The sequence below is a fragment of the Pteropus alecto genome, unplaced genomic scaffold (genome assembly GCF_000325575.1).
Source record: "Pteropus alecto unplaced genomic scaffold, ASM32557v1 scaffold101, whole genome shotgun sequence".
In the NCBI taxonomy this organism is placed as follows: Eukaryota; Metazoa; Chordata; class Mammalia; order Chiroptera; family Pteropodidae; genus Pteropus; species Pteropus alecto.
In genome coordinates this window covers 5,742,699-5,763,235 of record NW_006432945.1, presented here as the reverse complement: position 1 = coordinate 5,763,235, position 20,537 = coordinate 5,742,699, and the positions used below count along the sequence as shown (strand labels likewise).

Sequence of the window (20,537 nt, the reverse complement as noted above, 5' to 3'; positions counted from 1 at the left end):
TGCTCCCTCTCATACACATGCACAGTCATTCAACAAATATTTATTGATTATACGCTGTATGCCAAATATTGTGTAGTGAACTAGTAATAGAGACCTATATAAAAAAGAACTTAAAGTTTAGTGACAGAGGCCAATTTTTGTAGATAATTTCCATACCTTTTTCTTACTCATAAAATTCAGTACTAAGAATTATCCACAAACTTATTTTAAGCTTCTGAAAGTTTAAAATAAACCAAAGTTCCCTTTGGTTTGTTTTTTTTCCATCCCTGAAACCAAAAAGAAAACAAAACCCATTATCTACAGCTTGGTTCTGAAAATATTCTTTTCACATTTTAAGAGACATTTCCTAGTTCTTTTATATTCGACGGTATTAAAAAGGTTCACTCTATATTCTTATGGTAACTGATATAATAAAAATAATAGTACCATCTTACCATCGTGCACGAACTTTCAAAACATTTTCTTATTTTGTTCTCCTAACAACCTGAAGTTATATTATTCATTACCCATGGCAGGGAGAATATTAAGAAGATCTTTCTATACAACAGATTCATAGTCTTGGAAAGATACCTTTTACTACCCCTCTGCTTTGTGGCTATTACTCCCTTTCTTTTCTTTTAAACCAGAATTGGCCCATTGGCAGGAGTTTGGTTGGTTCGCATAGTGTTGAAAAAATAAAAACCTGAGCCCCACATCGCATTTGCAGTATTTCTAGAGCTGACCACAGTTGGCTGGTCCCTGGGTCCTGCCGCCCACGTTGAAGACGTGTTCTGTCTGCAGTTTACTACAGCCCTCATGTCACAAATGCACACATATGAATTTCTCTCCAGTCTTTCTTTAATCTCTCATCTACTTTGGCCTCTGATTTTGAGGCCCAGGGTCAGCCACTGCAATTTTTCTTTTGTGAATCATAATTGTGGAACTGAACTACTTCATTTCAGTGAAGGAGGAAAACAACCATGCAGAGGCAATTCTTACATTTGCTAAAATGACTTATTAAGTAGACATATAAAAAATAGCAAAAAAAATTATTGAAATACACCTGTAATTTCAGATCTCCATGGACCTATGTTACTTTTATTTTGGCAGGGGAGGAGGGTTAGGTTAAAAATATTCTGGCATTCAAAAATTATTTTGCCTTTGTTTGCATTGTATATAACACACATCCATTTATGCCCTAATCAAATGTATTTGTTTTAGGTCACTGAAATGATCCTGGAAATGTCCCTTGAAGTTTGGTAAGTGCACTTATTTTATTAGATGGAAAATATTTTGAGTGCTCGACTGACTTATTTTAACTGTTCGAAATTATTCTTAGATGAAATAATTCTAACAGCTTTGAGCATAAAAAATACATTAAATACACTTTGTTTTTCTTTTGCTCTCTTCTAATAGCTACAGTGTTAAAAAAATAAATCTAATACTCTTTGCTTAATTTTCCTGTAGTTTGCTAGTTAGATAATAGATGTCAGAATAAGGGCTTTTAGAAAGGGCCTTCCTCAAGTTACATATTTATTTCCATAGAAATGACTATAGTTATTTAAGCCTATTTTCTATTGCTAATTTAGATAGATATTCAAAAATGTGAAAGCGAATATAGACAGGAAACTATAAAGAGGAAAAACTGAAAATTGAGACTGATTTTGTTCATAGTGATCAGCAGGACTACAAATGGTTAAAGTTCCGTGAAGGATGTCACTTTCAAAGTGGCCTCCAAAACTGAAAGTAAGAAAATCATTTATTTTCAAATGGTGACTCTTAGGGAGGTCAGGCCTGCCTTGAGAATTAGCTCATCTCTGATCTAACTCAGAGTTCAGTGGATCCCACCTCTCTTAACCTCCCTGCGTCTCTTTGAACTTCCCTGTTGAAGTACGTTTTGCCACAGTTACTAGTGCACATTTTTTTTACACAAATGCCACACAAATTAGTGTCACATTTTCCTATCTTGTTATCTGCCAAATGTATGGTAATGAATACATGAACATTGAGTTTAGACACTTTTTTCTCTTATTTTGATCCCTTGGTATAAGTAACTACAGTCCCGTAATAGATGAGATGTCAGGATATATCAGAGGATGGTCCAAACTTTTGTGTTGTATTATTCTGTATTACACTGACACTTGCTTACAAGTGATTTATTTTGACATGAGATGAGAAATATTTTTGTTATTTGACTATGAAAGTATTGCTATTTGTTTTAATGGGAAATGGTCATCACTGATGTAATTAGGACCACATAATGTAAAAGAAATAGGCTTTAACAAAACATAGTTATCAGAAAATGTAGGAAAAACTCACCTCAATAATTTACATGTCTGGAAGTAATTTAATATAAATTTATAATGAACTTTAATTAAATTCTACTTTTACATGTGAACTTACATCTTGACTCTAAAATGGAAATTTTTCTTTAAAAAAATATAATTTTCTATGGATGTCTTTCATTAAATATAAAACAAGTTTAAAAAATTAACTGGTTAAAGGTAATACATAAGAAATAAATGAAACATACTGTTACCATGTTTATGAAATTACTCAGCACTTTAAAAACTTTCTTCCAGATATTTTTGTACTAGTACATTCTAAACATCTATATTCATTGCTCTGATCATAGATTTTTAAAAATCATGCTTCTTGTGCTTAATGTGAGAATATGATCAGCACGGTATATTTAAGAAGCAGCCTTCTAAGTGGCCAGGTAGCAGTCTTAACTGCTAATTATGTAAACGGTTGAAAGATTTCTAATAACTTTTGTAAAGTAAGATAAGAGCACTTGGTAAACATATCTGTTGCGATGATTTAATGAGATGTTTTTTCTAAAGAGCAAATATTATAGGAAACTTTTGCACATGTGTTCCAGATGTTCATAGTGGTACTGTTCGTAATAGTTAACAATAGATTGGAAGCTACCTCAATGTTCATGGATAAACAAATTATGCTATATTCATATATTGAAAATACTCCACAATAGTAAAATGTTTGAATTAGTTCTATTTACATAAACAGAGATGATTCTCAAAAAAAACATGTCCAGTGGAAAAAAATAATTTGCAGAATATATATAGTCGATAACATTTACATAAACATTTTAAATCTTCAAAATGACCCTATATATATTTTAAGAACATAAATATATATTGTAAAATTATAAAGAAATACATTGAAATAGTAAAGAGCAAATTTAAAATAGTTGTTAGCCCTGAGGAGCAGAAAAGGAAATAAATTGGGGCAGATTCACAGAGACAGCTGTGCAGGTAGATTTTTATTCCTTAAAGTCATTAGAAGATACCCAACTTAATATATTATAACAAACAATAATAATAGAAGAGTTTATCCTAGGATTTGGTTTTAAAAATGATAATTCACTTTTATTCTTTCTCCCCTTGTTACATGATCTTCATAATAATTAAATTTAACAATTGTGTAATCCAGCGCTTTTATACACTATAATTTAATGACCATTTCCTTATTGTATGATAATAAAGTTAAATGATTTTTTCAAAATTCACAGTTACTTCCTTTAAAGTAGATATCCAGAAATATAATTACTATGGTGAGGGAAATACACACATTTTAATTATTTTTAGTGCTCATTGCCTAATCGCTTTTCAAGTGTTTTACAAATTTATATTTCCGAAATAAATGTACGAGAATAACAGTGTTACTTTACCTTTTCCAGTATTAAAAAACAGATATTTAAAGTACTTTAAAAAATTATTGATTTACCAGTAACTGTATTTTTAACATTTGCTAGTGAAATTAAATATTTATTTCCCTATTTTTCATTATTAATTATACTTGATCTTTTGTGAGTTATCTATGTTTATCCTTAGGGTAATAATAATTAAAATATTATTTACAATGATCAAATATCACTACTGTCTGCTTATTTGTTGTTTTTCTAAAACATCTCATACTCTTCATTTTCTGAAAACGCGCAGCTTTAAGAGAGCCATCGTGTTATACTCTTCTTTCAGGTCCCCGCCTAGGAAATGGCTTGAGAGAAGCAGTGAGCTTATATCAGTGTAGTTACTGGGGACTGGATGATGTCTAACAGGGCTACTGGGAACCTTGGCTCATGACTCTCTGCTTTATATACAGCTCATCCCCAGACCTCCGATTTAGCATGGCTCTGTGTGATCAGGAGAAAGCTTTCAGATACCAGAGGAAAGAAAACATAAAGGAGAACATGAAGAAACTCCTGGGTCCAAAGAACAGTGAAGGCTTGTGTTCTACACGTGATGTGAGTTGGAAATTTTTCAAATGTTATTGCAATTTAATAATAACTTTGTTTGTATTTGCTCCCTAATTTCACCCAAATATGAAAACATTAAGGCTGAGCATTATGTCTTCCGCTTTTGAAGATAAGGTACAGTTGCATGTTTCATAAATGGAAGCTTTTTGAGGGAGGTCATCACAAATGCTGCCCATATTTGGAAATATTTATCAGGTGTAGTTTTTAAAAGAGGCATATGCCTTCTTATGCACAAATAAGACTTTCATTTTAATGGTAGAAAATGTTTAGTGTCACATATAAGAGGATTATTGAATTAGTTTTGATATAGACTAAGATTAAACAACTGTGGAATTACTGAACAAAAAGCAAGTGAACAAAAAGAAAATGTTATAAATCTTAATAGCATAATTAACAGAAACAGGTAGATGTAAATAGGGGAGGTAGAAGGAAATGTTCCAAATTCTTAATAGCAGAAAGTTAAAATATGTCATCTGAAATTGACCAAGTAGCTAAAAATAATGATTTCTACATTTTAATGTTTTTATAATACTAATTATTAAGAGATCTTAAAATTAAAATATTTTTGTGAACAAATATTGAAAGTACAAGTCTTCGATTGTACTTTAACTTCTTTTTTTTTCCCCTTAAATTCCAGTGAAATAAATGGCATTAATTATTTAATAACTTGTATAATTTAGTTTTGGGCTATTTATTCATTCAGTATTCCCTCACTCGTCTATCATCTATCTATCTATCTATCTACCTATCTATCCATCCACCCACCCATCTATCTTTCTACTGGTCTACTCTTCTATCTGAAATCTACAAAAATTTGCTTCTATAGTTAATATTTATTGCATATTTGAAAGTTGCTAAGAGAGTAGATCTTAAAAGTCCTATCACAAGAAAAAATTTTTTATAACTATGTATGGGGATGGATGTTAACCAGACTCCTGTGATGTTTCACAATATATGTAAGTATCGAATCATTATGCTATAAATCTGAAACTAATGTTTATATCCAAATAATACGTCAATTTAAAAAAATTTTTAAAAATTGTTGCCATGATGTTTATCAGATGATAATGAAATTTCATCTTAGTGGCAAATCAGGTAGTTGTTTACTTATTTCTTTGAGCTTTTCTGTTAACTGAATATTTGAAATCAAACATAAGATAACATTTTCATTGAATGCATAAATAAAATACACACACACGAATTTCCATATATGCCCATAGACCAGGGATTAAAGATTATTATAAATTAACTGCAAAATACAATAGGATATGAGACATAAATTCTGAGTAAGATGGACAGGTGGGTACCCCTGTCCTGCATGTGATGGCAGGTATCCAAATGCATTTTTAGCTGAGCGTAGCGGTGGAAAGCCAAGCTGCTGGAGTTGAGATAGCTGCTGTTGTTATGGAGAATTTTTACTAAAAACAAGCTGGGAAGAGAAGCAAGACATCCACTGAAGTTTCTATCTGAAAAAAACAACAACAGACACTTCTCTTTAATTCCATGTCTTGCTGTCACCTTACAGATCCCTGGTAGCACTTGCGGTTGATTATGGTCTCAGGTTAATGATTAGCCCTTGAAGACACTTCCTTTTCTGCATATTACTCAGAAGTTTCTAGTTTTCTGGAAAGGTTTTTTGTTTTCATTTTCTTATGTATATTAAACCTTTCAGCAGCAATTTGACAACCTGCTTTTATCCCCGTCCTTGTTTGATATTGTTATATTTTTAGATCAGAAAAAAATATTTCAGATTTTCTTTTTATTTCTGCCGTTTGTCATTTGTTGAGAACTAGAGAGAATAAAGCTAGGATGGTTAATTCTGAACAGTCACTTTCCTTGGTGAGGTTAAAGCCTAACTAGGGAGAAAGACTTTTAAGCGGATATAAAACAGCGACATGTTAAATTCTTTTAAAAAGAGGTGTGAACGCAAGGGTGTAAGGGCTTGCAACAGGGCGACCCATCCTTTCCTTCTGTGATAGAGATGATGGTGAGGGGGTTCAGGACACACCAGACCAAGATATGACACCTTGGTATACTGAGTATTTTAAGTTGAAGATGTTTGAGAAAACAGCAGAAGCAGGCAGGTCTCTCTGACCGTCGCTCACCTTCCTTCTCTGAAACAGGTCATAAGGCCGTCATGTGCAAGGTGTCCTCTCCCTCTACCCAGAGGAAAGGTGTATTCTTATTACCAAAGACAAAAGGGTAACTGAGAAGAATACAAACAAACATGCCTTGCTAAATTTCCCCAAGTTTCCTATGCTTACCTCCTGCTCTCTGATCTGTGTTTCTACATGACTGTCCTTTCTTAAAGCCTGTTTCTTCAGATCTAACTGTTTCATATCCCTATGAGGGCTCCTGTGTCGCATAAAACTTATATTAAACAAATCTGTAGGCTTTCCTCTCGTTATTCTCTGTCAGTTTAATTTTCAGACCCAGCCAGGGACCTTAAGAGAGTTGATGAAAACATCTTTCCGCTCTACAGTGGACTTTAAGTGGAGTACTGTTGGCCAGGCCTCGAGGAAAGAGTTTGCCAGAGGGAAAAGGAGGAAACGGATGCCTCTGTTAATTTCATGGCCCTCATCTTCATTTGGGAGACTTTGTCTCAGAGTTTCTCTGCCCAGCTGCTTTCCACTTATCTGCAGCAGTCAATTCCTTCACTCTCTACTGCTAATCCTCCCTCCGTTCCTCTCACAACTGGTAGACTTGGCTTCTAATCAAAGAGAAATCGAAAGTCAGATGGCAAATCCTTCACTTCTTGCCTTATGTTATGTTTACCCTTATCTTATGTTTACCCTTTGCCACTTCCCTCTGAGTTCAGAGGAGAAAATAGCCCCACTTATTTCAAATGCAGATTCACATCATATATGGATTGCAAACCCCAGTTAGGAACTTCAATATATCAATTGTCCAGTCTTCCCAGGGCCACTTTCCCTTGTTTTGTGGAAAGGATTCTTCCTGGAAAAATAAAATTTGGCCTAATAGTCATAAATTTTTTTTTTTTTTTTGCAAACGGATGGAAAATGAGGTAATTATGCTTTTCTCTGGGATATTCTTCAAAAATATTAAATTCGTGTTTTTGGAAGTCATCCCTAGAATTAAAACTTTTGTTGTTGTTTTGGTTTTAGTCTAGACTTTTTTCTCTGGAAGGAAAAAAAAAAGCAGTTTAGGTATATTCAGCACCACCCATTCCCAGAAAACAAGTAACATTTTCCTATTTTTATGTTACTTCTTGGCCAAGGCTGTCTTAAGCTCCCACTTCCTTTGCTCCTTGCCAAGATCTTCACTTTCTGTTCAGTACTGGCAAAACAGTTTCTTTAAGGTATGGAGGAGTGGGCTGTTGTGGCAGCTCATCAGACAAAGAACAGTACTACTCAATTTTCAGTGCAGACACTGTGACAGTCTTCTTCCTAGTTTTCAACAAACAGACAGCTTAGGACCTCAGTTTTTCACAGAACAAGAACAAATAATACTAAAATTTATATGAAACCACAAAAGACAGCAAATAGCTAACATGATCTTGAGAAAGAAGAACAAAGTTGGATGTATCACATTCCCTAATATTAAACTATACTACAAAGTTATAGTAATCAAAACAGTATGGTACTGCTACAAAAACAGACACATAGATCAATGGAACAGAGAGCTTATATGATCAGTTAGTCTATGACAAAGAAGGCAAGAATATAAAATGAGGGAAAAGACAGTCTCTTTAGTGCGATGTTGGGAAAACTGAACAGTTACATACACAAAAAGGAAACTGGACCACTTTCTTACACCAAATACAAAAATAAACTCAAAATGTATTAAAGACTTAAATATAAGACCTAAAACCATAAAACTCCAGAGAAAACATAAGCAGTAAATTTTTGACATCGGTCATAGCAATATTTTTTGGATGCATCTCAGTGGGCAAGGCCAATAAAAGCAAAAATAAACGAATGGAACTACATCAAACCAAAAAGCTTTCGTGCAGTGAAGGAAACCATCAACAAAGCAAAAAGGCAACATACTGAATTGGAGAAGATATTTGCAAACGATATATCAAATTAAGAGTTAATATCTAAAATGTATAAAGAACTCATATAACTCAATATCAGAAAGCAAACAATACAGTTTAAAAATGGCCAGAGGACTTGAGTAAACATTTCTCCAAAAAGAACAAACAGATGGCCAACAGACATATGTTGTTTCATTTGCATTTCTCATGCAAATGAAAAGCACAATGAGATATCATCTCACGTCTGTCAGAACGGCAATTATCAAAAAGACAAAAAATAACAAATGTTGCTGAGAATGTGGAGAAAAGGAATCCCTTTAGGCGCTGTTGGTGGTACTGTAAATTGGTCCAGCCATGATGGAAAATAGTACAGTGGTCCCTAAAAAAATTAACAATAAAACTACCATATGACTCAGCAATTCCACTTCTAGGTATTTATCTGAAGAAAATGAAAATACTAATTCGAAAAGATATGTACACTCCTATATTTATTGCAGCATTTTTACAATAGCCAAGATATAGAAACAGCCTAGGTGTCCATTGATAGATGAATGGATAAAGATGTGATATATATAGAAAATGCAATATTACTTAGTCATAAAAAAGGATGAAATCTTGTCATTTGTGACAAAGTGGATGGACCTAGAAGGTGTTATACTAAGTGAAATGTCAGACAAAGAAAGCAAATGCTAATACTATGTTTTATTTATATGTGAAATCTTTAAAAAAGCAATTAAAAACAAAACATAACAGAAACAGACTCAGAGATACAGAGAATAAACTAATGGTCTCTGGAGGGGAGGTGCAAAAATAGTAAAGGAGATTAAGAGGTACAAACTTCAATTATAAAATAAAGTCATGGGATGTAATGCACAGTATAGGGAATATAGTCAATAATATTGTAATAACTTTGTATGGCGACAGATGGTCACTAGACTGCGGTGATTGCTTAAGGTATTGGTGATGCTGTGAAGATGCACTAGCAAATTATGAGACTTAATAATTGCTGTCTTTGCTTCTATCTTCTAACAAAATAATAATAATAATTAATAATAACAACAACACATGAAGATCTAGGATGCACAAACGAGCAGTCTAAAGCCCAAACAGTTTTAATATTGAGAAAATCGCTGTCCTATTTAATTGTTAAAGATCAATGCTACTTTTTAAATTCTGTTTTACACTTAAGGTTAACTCTAATTTCAACTCAGCTTCTGCAACCCCTTTTATAGGTTGGTGAGACATGGTCAGCTGAGGGTGTGCTCTTCTTGCGGGTATGCTCAGGTGTTCTAGCTCTGTGCTTTGGAATATGGGGCAGTTGGCACTTTGGAAAATTGACTCAGCAAAAATAGAGGGGAAAAGAGGATTGTGCTTTTACATTTGTACCAGGTTTTTCTCTAAACTGACAAGAACATATAGATGATTTGGAGCGAATTAGAAAAAGGACATAGAAGTAAATTCCAATAATGTGGAGTTTGTGACATCTTCATTCTTCGTTTGCCTGATCTCATCAATGAGAAGAGATAAAGGAATAATTTATACGTGATAATTACTAAAAACAACAAAAAAATGAAACACATAACAATTCAATGATTATAACTACCTATCTGTGGTACTAATGAGGAACCGGTGTAGAAAATTCTTATGCTTCTCAACTTGTTTTGCCTCACGGTCCCCTTTCATGCTAATCAATAAAATGACAAACTCTCTTAGAAATTTTAAAAATTATTTAATCAAGTTGAGTAGGTATATTAAAAAGTATTGTAAGTAAAATAGTTTGTCAATATTTTACTGAATAACACTTCATTATGGAAAATTTTTTTTATATAATGTAGTGTTCTATATTCGAAATCATCTTTTTCCTATTTAACAAGTGAAAAGTTTTTGTGAAATGAATAATTTACCAGGCCAAAATTTGCTCTTTGTATTTTTCATAATTTTTAAGCATTTTCCTTAAGACTTGCTAGTTTAAGCAGAGTTGGTTCTATACTTTTCTCTTGCTTCTTTAAAACATGAAATGGGGCTATGATGGTTAATTTTATGTGTCAGTTTGGAGAGTGATTTTAGATGAGAGTAACATTTAAATCTTTGAATTTTGAATAAACAGATTGCCATCCATAATGTGGATGGGCCCCATCCAATCAGTTGAAGGCTTGAATAGAATAGAAAGGTCAGCTTCCCTGAGCAAGAGAGAATTCTCGAGCAGACTGCCTTTGTCTGTACCATCATTTCTCCTGGACCTCTGTGCTGGCTTTCAGACTAGAACTGCTCTATTGACTCTCCTGGATCTGGAGATTGCTAGCCCATACTACAGATTTGGCCTTGCCAGTCTCCATCATCCCCGTGAACCAGTTCCTTATAATATACATATATATATAATTTTTAAAAAGATAGGCATGGCCCCTCAGTTCCCAGACTTGAGCCAGAAACCCTAGAATAAAGGGGAGGTTGGGTCTCCTTGAAGAAGGACCCCAGTACACTCCCAAAGACTTATGCTAGGAATCTTTCTCCCAGCTTTTCCAAAAGGGACTTTTGACATTTTACTAGAGAAATCATGTACTGAGGAAAGGAAATAATTAGACCTTTTGAGGACTACTGGACACTGGCTCTGAATTGGTAGGTCCAAAAATTCAGTAGATCCAAAATGTCTCTGTGGTCCACAAATCAAAGTAGGAGCAGATAATAAATGTGGTTTAGCTCAAGGGTTCAGATAATAAATGTGGTTTAGCTCAAGACCTGCTCACGGTAGGCCCAGTGAGTCCCTGAACCCAGTGTTATTTTCCCAGTTCCAGAATGAGCAATTGGGAAAGACATACTCAGCAGCTGGCAGAATCCCTACATTGGTTCCCTGACCTGTGGAGTGAAATTACAGTGGGAAGTAAATCCAGTAAAAACTCAGGGGCCTTTTACCTCAGTGAAATTTCTAGGCATCTGGTGGTGTGGGGTATGTCAGGATATCCCTACTAAGAGGAAGGAAAGGGTGTTGCATCTGTCCACTCCTATGACTAAAAAATCATAGGCACAATGCCTGGTGGTCCACTGGGATTTTGGAGGTAGCATATTCCTTATTTGAGTGTACTGCTCTGGACCATTTGCCAAGTGACCCAAAAGGCTGCTGGTTTTGAATGGGGCCCAGAGCAAGAGAAGGCTCTGCAACAGGTACACTTATTGTACAAGGTGTTCTGCCACTTGGATCATATGACCATTCAGATCCGTTGGTGCTTGAAGTGTCAGTGGCAGATAGGGATGCTGTATGCAGCCTTTGGTAGGCTCTTACAGGTGAATTACAGCATAGGCCCGTAGGATTTGATGCAAGGCTTGCCATCCTCTGTGGATAACTGCTCTCCTTTTGAAAAACAGCTTCTGGCCTGCTACTGGGTGTGAGTAGAGACTGAACACTTAACCATAGGAGACCAAGTGATCATGTGATCTGAGCCGACCATCATGAACTGGGTATTATTTGACCCACCAAACCATAAAGTTGAGCGTGCACAGATGTATATCATCATCAAATGGAAGTGATACACTATATGAGATTGGGCTGAACAGGCCCTGAAGAGTCAAGTCAGTTACCTGAGGGAGTGGCCCAAATGCCCATGATGCCCAGCCCCGTTACACTGCCTTCTTTCTTCCAGCCCACACTTATAACCCCATGGGAGAGATCCCTGTGACCAACTGACAGAGAAGAGAACACGTGGGCCTTGTTTACAGATGGTTTTACACGACATTCAAGCACTACCTGAAAGCAGACAGCTGCAAAATTGCAGCTCTTTCTGGGGCATCCCTGAAAGGCAGTGGTGAAGAGAACTCTTACCGGGAGGAGAAGTTCAAGGATTACACCTCGTTTTTCATTTTGCTTGAATGGAGAAATGGCCAGATGTGCAATTATATACAGATTCATGGTCCGTGGCCACCGGTTTGGCTGTATGGTTAGGGATGTTGAGGGAACACGATTAGAAAATTGGTGATGAAGAGAAGCCACTCTGAATGGGTGAAAAATATGAATAATTTGTGTTCTATGACAATGCCCACCAAAGGGTGGCCTCAGCAGAAAAAACCTTTAATAATCAAGTGGATAGGATGACCCGTTTTGTGGATGCCAGTAAGTTCCTTTCACCAGCTGCTGTGGTCATTGCCCAGTACAGTCATGGAAAAAGTGGCCATCGTGGCAGAGTTGGAGGTTATGTCTGAACTCAGCAACAGGGACTTCCATTCGCCAAGGCCAACCCGGCTATAGCTGCTGTTGAGTGCTCAATCTGCCAGCAGCAGAAGCCAACACTGCGTCCCCAACATGTCACCATTCCCTGGTGTGGTCAGCCAGCTACCAGGTGGCAGATGGACTGCATTGGACCAATTCCACCGTGGAAGGGTCAGGGTTTTTGTTGTTATTGTTGTTGTTGTTCTTGTTCTTGTTTTTTTTTACCTGAATAGATATTTATTCTGGATACGAATTTGCCTTCTCTGCATTTAAAGCTTCTGCCAAAACTATCATCTGCGGACATATAAAATGCCTTATCCACTGTCACAATATTCCACACAGCATTGCTTCTGCTTACTCAGAGAATAAACATCGTTCGAATTTGAGTAAGCAAATGAAGTATGGCAATGGCTCCATGTGATGGACTTTACCAGTCTTGCTATGTTCTCCACCATCCTGAAGCAACTGGTTTGATGGAACCATGGAATAGCCTTTTGAAGACCCAGTTATAGTGCCAGCTAGGTGACAGTACCTTACAAGGTCTGGGCCAGGTTCTGCAATGGGATGTACTTGCTCTGAATCAGCATTTAATAGTGGTGCTATTAATCCCTAGGATTTATAGGTCCAGGAATCAAGGTGGAGGTGGCAGTGGCAGCACTCACTGTTACCCCAGGGACCCACTAGCAAAAAGTTTGCCTCTTGTCCACATGACTGTATACTCTGCTGGCTTAGAGGTCTGAGTTCCAAAGGGAGGAATGCTTCCATTATGAGTGGAACAATTATTCTGTTGAACTGGAAGTTAAGACTGCCACCTTGCCACTTTGGGCTCCTCATGCCTCTGAGTCAACAGGCAAAGAAGGGTGATAGCATGCTGGCCGGGGCAATCGATCCTGACTACCAAAGGAAAATTGTATCATTTCTCCACAATAGAGGTAAGGAAGAGAATTTCTGGAATACAAGGTACCCCTAGTCCCTTAATATTATCATGTCTTCTGAGTAAGGTCAATGGAAAGCTACAAGAGCACAATCAAGGAAGGACTTCTAATGGCCCAGACCTTTCAGGAATGAAGATTGGGTCACTCACCAGGTAAAGAACCATGGTCAGCTGAGGTGCTTGTTGAAGGCAAAGAGAATATAGAATGCATAGTGGGAGAATGTAGTTACACATACCAGCTATGACCAGGCGACCAGTTACAGAAATGAAAACTGTAATTGCCATGAGTATTTCTTCCTTAGTTATGAATATGTTTTTGTATGTTTCATATGTATGTACATATGAGTGTGCACGTAGAAGCACAAAAACAGATTCATATTTAAGTTATAAGTTATTAAGGAGAAGAACAAATATCATTCAAGAACTTCATATCCTCTTCTAAGGAAAGGATTAGTGCATTTCCAGTTGTACACAAGAGAGTTGTTTCACGTTGGCCAAAGTATGACCTTGTTATACTTGGAGACTTATTTGGAGATTAAGTATGGATTAAGGAGATATACATGGGTGCCAAGATGAGAAGGGGTAGACTTATGATGATTAACTTTATATATCAACTTGGAGGATGTATTTTGATGAGATGAACAATGAAATTTGAGTAAGCAGATCTCTATCTATAATGTGGGTGGGCCTCATCCAAACAGTAGAAGGCCTAAATAGAACAAAATGACCAACCTCTCAAACAAGAGGGAATTCCCCAGCAGACTGCCTTCAGATGTCATCTGCACCGTTGGCTCTCCTGGGCCTCTGCCTGCTAGCCGTTGAAATAGAACTGCGTTATTGACTCTCCTGGGTCTGTAGTCTGCTGATCTGAACTGCAGGTTTGGACTTGGCAGTCTTCATAATCACATGAACCAGTTCCTTATAATAAATCATTCTCTTCTCTCTCTCTCTCTCTCTGTTGGCATATAATGACCCAGAGTAAATCCACGAGTTCTAATAAACCACAGAAATACACACATATAGACACACACACACATACATATACATGTATACATAGGCATACATATAACCTATAATAATATTAGTAAGTCCATGTATCAAAATAAGTAATCGAAACCAGAAGTTTTTGGTAAATGCAAATTCATTTCCTGTAATCACATGAGAGAAGTATGAGAAATAGTCATTGATAACATTTATACACAAATCCCGGTGCTATTAGATCTAAATATAACCTAAAAACCCTGAACAACACTTATTTGTTTGCTTCTTTTAGATTTAGAGCCAGGACTAACAGCTGCACCTTATAACTCACCAGTTATTTTTTGACAGTTATATCAGAATTACCAAGACTATTAAAACATTCAAATTTAGCCTTCGTTTATTGCATAAATCTGTACCAATATCATCTGAAGTGATACATGAATCTGAAACACCATTTAGCTGAATATCAAATGGTTTCTCTCAATAAAGATTACTCCTTTCTTTCTGAACAATGAGAAAAGGTAAAGAGCATGAATTATGGTGTCATCCTGGTCCTGCTACTTATTAGCTATCAGTATGTGGACAAGGTGTTCTGTGTGCACTGAATATCTCATCTGAAAAGTGGAAATAATAGTGGTCTCCTTTGAGGGTTGTTAGTTGAAGAGAGAGCTTTCAGAGACAGAGTGGAGTATGGTGAATTAAATACTTTGGAGTTGGATGGACCCAGCTTTGAATCCACAGTATACCTCTTTCTAGCTTTGCAACAATGGCAAAATTATCTTGTGTTTTAATTACTTTTTTCTTTTTCTTTTTCTTTTTTTTTTAATATTTTTCTTTTTCTTTTTCTTTTCTTTTTTTTTTTTAATGTGAGGCAACCCTTATTTGACCTCACAGATTGCAAGGACCTCATCAGTTTACAATCCCTTATTTTTTTATTTTTTATGTCTACAGCACCTGGTCTTCCTAGGTGGTCTCCCATCCAATTACTAACCAGGCCCAACCCTGCTTAGCTTTCGAGATCAGATGGAATCAGGCTTGTTCAGGGTAGCATGGCCTTAGACACTTTTTTTTCTAAATGAAGGTAATATTTATCTCATACAGCTGTGAAAATTAAATGTTATGATGCATTAAAAACAGATTAATTCATGTGTAATAAATGAAGGTGGTAATTATATTCTTAGCAATCATTCAATTATTTGATTATTCAATTTTTATGTACAAATACATGGCATTTTCTTTTACCTGATAGCAACCCAAAATATCTGACTTCAAAAATCTTACCTGAAAGTCCTCTCTAAGAATTACTGCAAAACCATAATGAAAATAATGGGTCAGCATAAAGGAACAGTAAGAATTCTAGCCCAAGGAGGAAAGGTATTTACTTTACAGATTACCAGCTACTAGGTCATATGCAAATAATATTTCAGAATTTCCATCTGCAAAATGGAAATTTTTGCTTACCTTATAGGACTTTTGAAAGGATCGAGTAAAATAAAGTACACCTAAAAGCAAGCCTAAAATGCAAAGCATTGAACAAATATAGAAGATTATCGTTGTAATTATTATCGAATAGGACTAGTTGGTTATTTTAATAACACCTGCTTTCCAATAGACATTAATTCTTGATTTCTTATATGAAACATTATTTTCTTCTTTTTAAAAATTATTAGACAATGTCAAAGTATTTGTGAATGTAATTCTTTATTACCAAATGTGGAACATACAACATAAAAATTGAAACTAAAAGGAAATGTGTTTTATAATTTTACTTTGCAAATGATCTCTGTGTTTCATCATTCCAGGTACCTGTGGTCGCCATACTGGGCTCAGGTGGGGGGTTTCGAGCCATGGTAGGATTCTCTGGCGTGATGAAGGCACTGTATGAATCAGGAATTTTGGATTGCACTACCTATGTTGCTGGTCTTTCTGGTTCCACATGGTCAGTATATATTTTAAATCTTAGTTTTATTATTCTAAATGTTTAGCATTTATCTACCTGAAACATTAGAGCAGGAAACGGGGGGATTTAGAAAACTGAACATTAACTTCAAATTACTGAAATGTTCCAGCTTGATGCAATAATTGGCTTCTTACACGGGTTATTTAAGGCAAATTTATACCTAATGATGACCCTTGCCATAAATTTACTCCCTTTAAGCCTGTTTGTAACTTAAAATGTAGTTAAACATAAAATTAAAAAGAAGTAGATTAACTGAAATAATTCTGTATAAGTGTCACAAAAGTGAAATAACATACTCCACCCATAATTATTTTAATCTTCCTATAATTTGCTGATTTGTAATCTTTCAGTGGTCATGCCTAAGTCTCATGATTCACTAGGTATTCATATTCTTCTTTAGGGCAAATAGAATGAATGCAAGATACCTAGGTACACAGAGGAAGGAAAACAGCTTTTGAATTCAGAAATGCAATAAATTTTACTGATTTATATCTAACTAATTATGAAATTAATCCTGTAAGTGTATTTAAGGTCAGCGGAACTTGGATAGAGAATAAAAACATCTGTATGTACAACATTCGTACACTGTAGATTTGCCTTTTCACAAATAGATTTATAAAACATTTTTGAAGAAGATACTACACATTTTTTGGTTTGCCTACCTTATATAAGCACATCGAACATCAAATATTAGTCCTTGCTTAGATGTCTCAAATAAGAGCATCACCTTATGATAAAATGTCTGACTTTGACTTGCAAGGCTTTTTTAGTCACTCAGCCATGGTAAAGCTCATCTTTCATAATATTGTATTATATATATCTAGCATTTTAAAGCATCTGTGCCTTCTGATCCTGTGAAATGGATATTAGCTTTTTTCATTTTTTAACTGAAGAAAACTAGACTCAGAAGCTAAGTGATTTATCCAAGATAACTAGCAGAGCCAGCATATAAACTCAGGATTTTGAGCCCCTATCCTAAAATTCTTTCAACTAAACCATAACCTTTTCTTGGACAGCTCTTTATTCTACATAGAGGTTCACATTTAAAGAATCTATAGTTTCTTAAATATTTTGAACCAGATTCTTTAGCTAAAAGCAAAGCCTAGAACCCTAGCTGCCACTTTCTTGGTATATATACCCTCAAAATGATTTATCTCTTTTGAAAGAAGGGTGTAGCCCATCAGTATTTTTTTCCTTGAAGGAAAGAGCAGGCACCTGCCTGTTTAATGAGTAATGTGATGCTTGGACCCTTAGATTAATTCGCCTACTCAAGCATTTGTTATTATTCTTAGGGTGGTTTTCTTTCTTTGTATTAACTTTTTGTTAGATCTCTGTGGTCCATCACTGACTAATACATTACAAGAAGCTTACTTTCTTAAATTCACCTAATAAACACAGACCAGGCCTGGAGTGCTGATTGAGAGTATAAGAAATAGTGTGTGTTTGAGCTGTAGTCATTGTTTTAATTCTAAATTTAGGGCAATTCTTAACACCCTCCTCTTAGGGTTCTGAAAACAAGTCCTGCAAAATGTGATTAAGAGAATTTTTAATGTTACAGGACAATCATTTAAATATTATAGGGTACACATTCACATGTGCATTAACTTCTGCTCTATCCTTCAATGTCTGATTTCCTCAAAGATAAGACTTCTTTTATTTATTTCATTTCCTTAAAAGCTACTCATTCCTAAATTCCTTACAATCGATTTTCATGCAGAAAGTACCTAAGTTCCAAATAGAATCTGAAAGAAAGTTCTTACTCTGCTTGAGTTTTTGGGGGATTCAGGGAGGATGAGGCTGGGGATTGAGACATTTCACACATTGACTTGTTCTTCTTTTCCTCTTCTAGCCCCTTCTACCATGCCTTTTTGTTTTTATTACATCCTCTGATTGCTCTCTCCTCCACGTGTCCTCACGTGTTAATTTCACCAACTTCTACCACTTCAGTTATTATGACTAATAATTTAATTCCTCTAGAACATTAAAAATTAAATTAAAAATTGAAACTTGAGCACATTCCAAAAATTAATGGTCCCCGAAAAGGAAAGATAACCTTAAGAGGTAATGCAAAGTAGCCACCAAAAAAGAGTCCAATACAAGATGCATTCCAGGAGTCATGGGTGAAGAGTGCTTGAAGAAGTAGTAGGTATTTTAATAGAGTAAAAATCTGTGAGAAGCTTAGCTTAGAACTAGGTTTGGAGATCTTTAGAGATTTTAGCAAGAATCTCCAGATGTAGTAAATATAGGACACTATTGACCACGAAATTGTACATGAGAAGTGAATAGAAGGCAAGAGGAAGGATGGTGGGAGAATCTAGCTAGCAGAGCTGTCTATTATTTCAAGAAGGGCGATAGAGGACCGGGGAAGGGATTTTTGTTTTGTTTTCAGAATTTAAGGGACTTGAGTATTTTTATAGACACCTGAGGTGAAGGAAATAGTGTAGAGGGATAGATGGAAGATAAAGAAATGGATGGATCATAATTAGAAAAAGATTCAGGCAAAGACAGGACAGGACAAGATACATGGAAAGAAGAGATGCTTCCTAAGATGGAAGAAACAGTGGTCGGGATGATTCATGTTGACAATTCTCTCTTGAAAAGTATGGGTGAGAAGGTAAAAAGTTCAAAGGAAGGAGTTTGGAAAAAACAAATTACACTCTGTGTTGTGTAAGTTTTATATTGCGCTGATACATGACCATTACGTGGCACAAATGAGGTAATGCGAAACTATCTGGAGAAGCCCTGGACCTCCCAAAAAGCTTTTTACAATCGCAAAAGGGAATTTTATGTAGGACAAAAGCTTCCCTTGTAACTGCTACCACCTTTGTGATAATTATTTCTAAAATTATTTTTGGATGATACTTGTTATACATTAAATATATGTATTAGCTAACCAGGGGAACTGACATGAGTGAACTAGGAGACTCATGATCATAATTCCATGTTCTCTCGCTCAGCTCAGTTCTCTTCCTCTGTACAGCTGTTCATTTGTAGTATCATGAGAGGCTATTGGATATTGAATGCCATGTTCGTGTGTCAATTACCTTCTAAAGAGAAGTGGGAGCAGCTCTGCATATGGGCCCAATTCATTAAACTGACTAAAATGGAATTTAAGAATGAGAACTTTCAGCTTAATAGTCTGAAGAATTCCTGGAATATTGTAAAAGAAAATTTTAATTTTAACAGAAATTGTCACATGAGTGGTGACAGGCAAAAGATCAAGAGCTATGTGGGAGAAAATACATTGTTTGAAATGGGGACTATTCTTGTCTTAGTCACTCATGAATCTCTCCCATTTATTAAATTTTTAATGGCTAAATGAAGACTTGTGTAAGTAACTACATTTTACGGAACAATTAATATAAGGATTTCTGTAGAGTTTCAGGATATCTGCTTCACAAATGTCGAAAGTCTTCTCAAGTCATTTCAAATTTTAATTGCATATGAGAATCACTTCTGGCACATTAAAGTACAGAAATTCTAAATGTTTGCCCCTGAAGATTCTGATTTGGCAAGTCCTTGGGGATCAGACACTGATATTTTAAAACATTGACTATGTGATATGGAAACAGAGACTGAGCTGCGAATTTCTTGTTCTCTGACATGGTTTAACTTTAAATTTTTCACGCTTAACCTAAAATGCATTCATATGGAGAGAATGAGATATCCCATCACATAAACATGTTGAAAAATGAGAGGCAGATATTTTCAGATTTATAGATCAATGGAAGACCCTTTATTAACTGTTTAATAATTAACTATTTTATTGTTTACAGAAGCCCTGTTATGTCTAAAATACTTAGATTTTGAAATTTAATTGGTTCAGTTGGGAGTCATTTATTGGAAAGAGGTGAAAATTAAGGTTTAACTCTAGAGTTGCAAATTGGGGTGATGTTTCTGTGCTGTAGATGGTAGTGTGTCCACAGAAGCCAGTAATAACAGAATCTTGCTTTGGAGCAACCAAGGAAACAAAGAAAGTAAAGAAAATTATTTAAGGAAAACTGACCAACCATTCTATCTTTAGTTGTCATCAAAGCCAAACCCCAAGTCTTGGATGTCACCACAGTGACATCATGAAAAATCTGTCCAACTCACACTCGTGGATTCTAAGGAATATGGGTTCATAAAGTTGAACAAACAGGAATACCAGACCACTGTCAATGGTTGAGTGTATTTAGGTCTTATTATCTCTCTTAGGGCTTGTTTTCTCAG

The 20,537-nt window shown here is 35.5% G+C and overlaps 1 protein-coding gene and 1 pseudogene across 2 annotated transcripts in view; one reads left to right on the top strand and one right to left on the bottom strand.

Moving 5' to 3' along the window:
* PLA2G4A (phospholipase A2 group IVA) overlaps nucleotides 1-20,537 on the top strand; it is a 120,283-nt gene that overhangs the window by 60,053 nt on the left and 39,693 nt on the right. The window contains exons 1-4 of one of the 2 annotated variants that reach the window (XM_025043916.1): nucleotides 827-967; nucleotides 1,201-1,238; nucleotides 4,102-4,243; nucleotides 16,168-16,304. In XM_025043916.1, coding sequence (XP_024899684.1) covers nucleotides 1,210-1,238; nucleotides 4,102-4,243; nucleotides 16,168-16,304 — 308 coding nt within the window. In that variant the 5' untranslated portion in view covers nucleotides 827-967; nucleotides 1,201-1,209. Of the gene's footprint in view, nucleotides 1-826; nucleotides 968-1,200; nucleotides 1,239-4,101; nucleotides 4,244-16,167; nucleotides 16,305-20,537 lie in introns of those variants that run through there. The other variant, XM_006907728.3, reaches the window with a different exon arrangement.
* On the bottom strand, nucleotides 15,308-15,426 carry LOC112476452 (annotated as a pseudogene).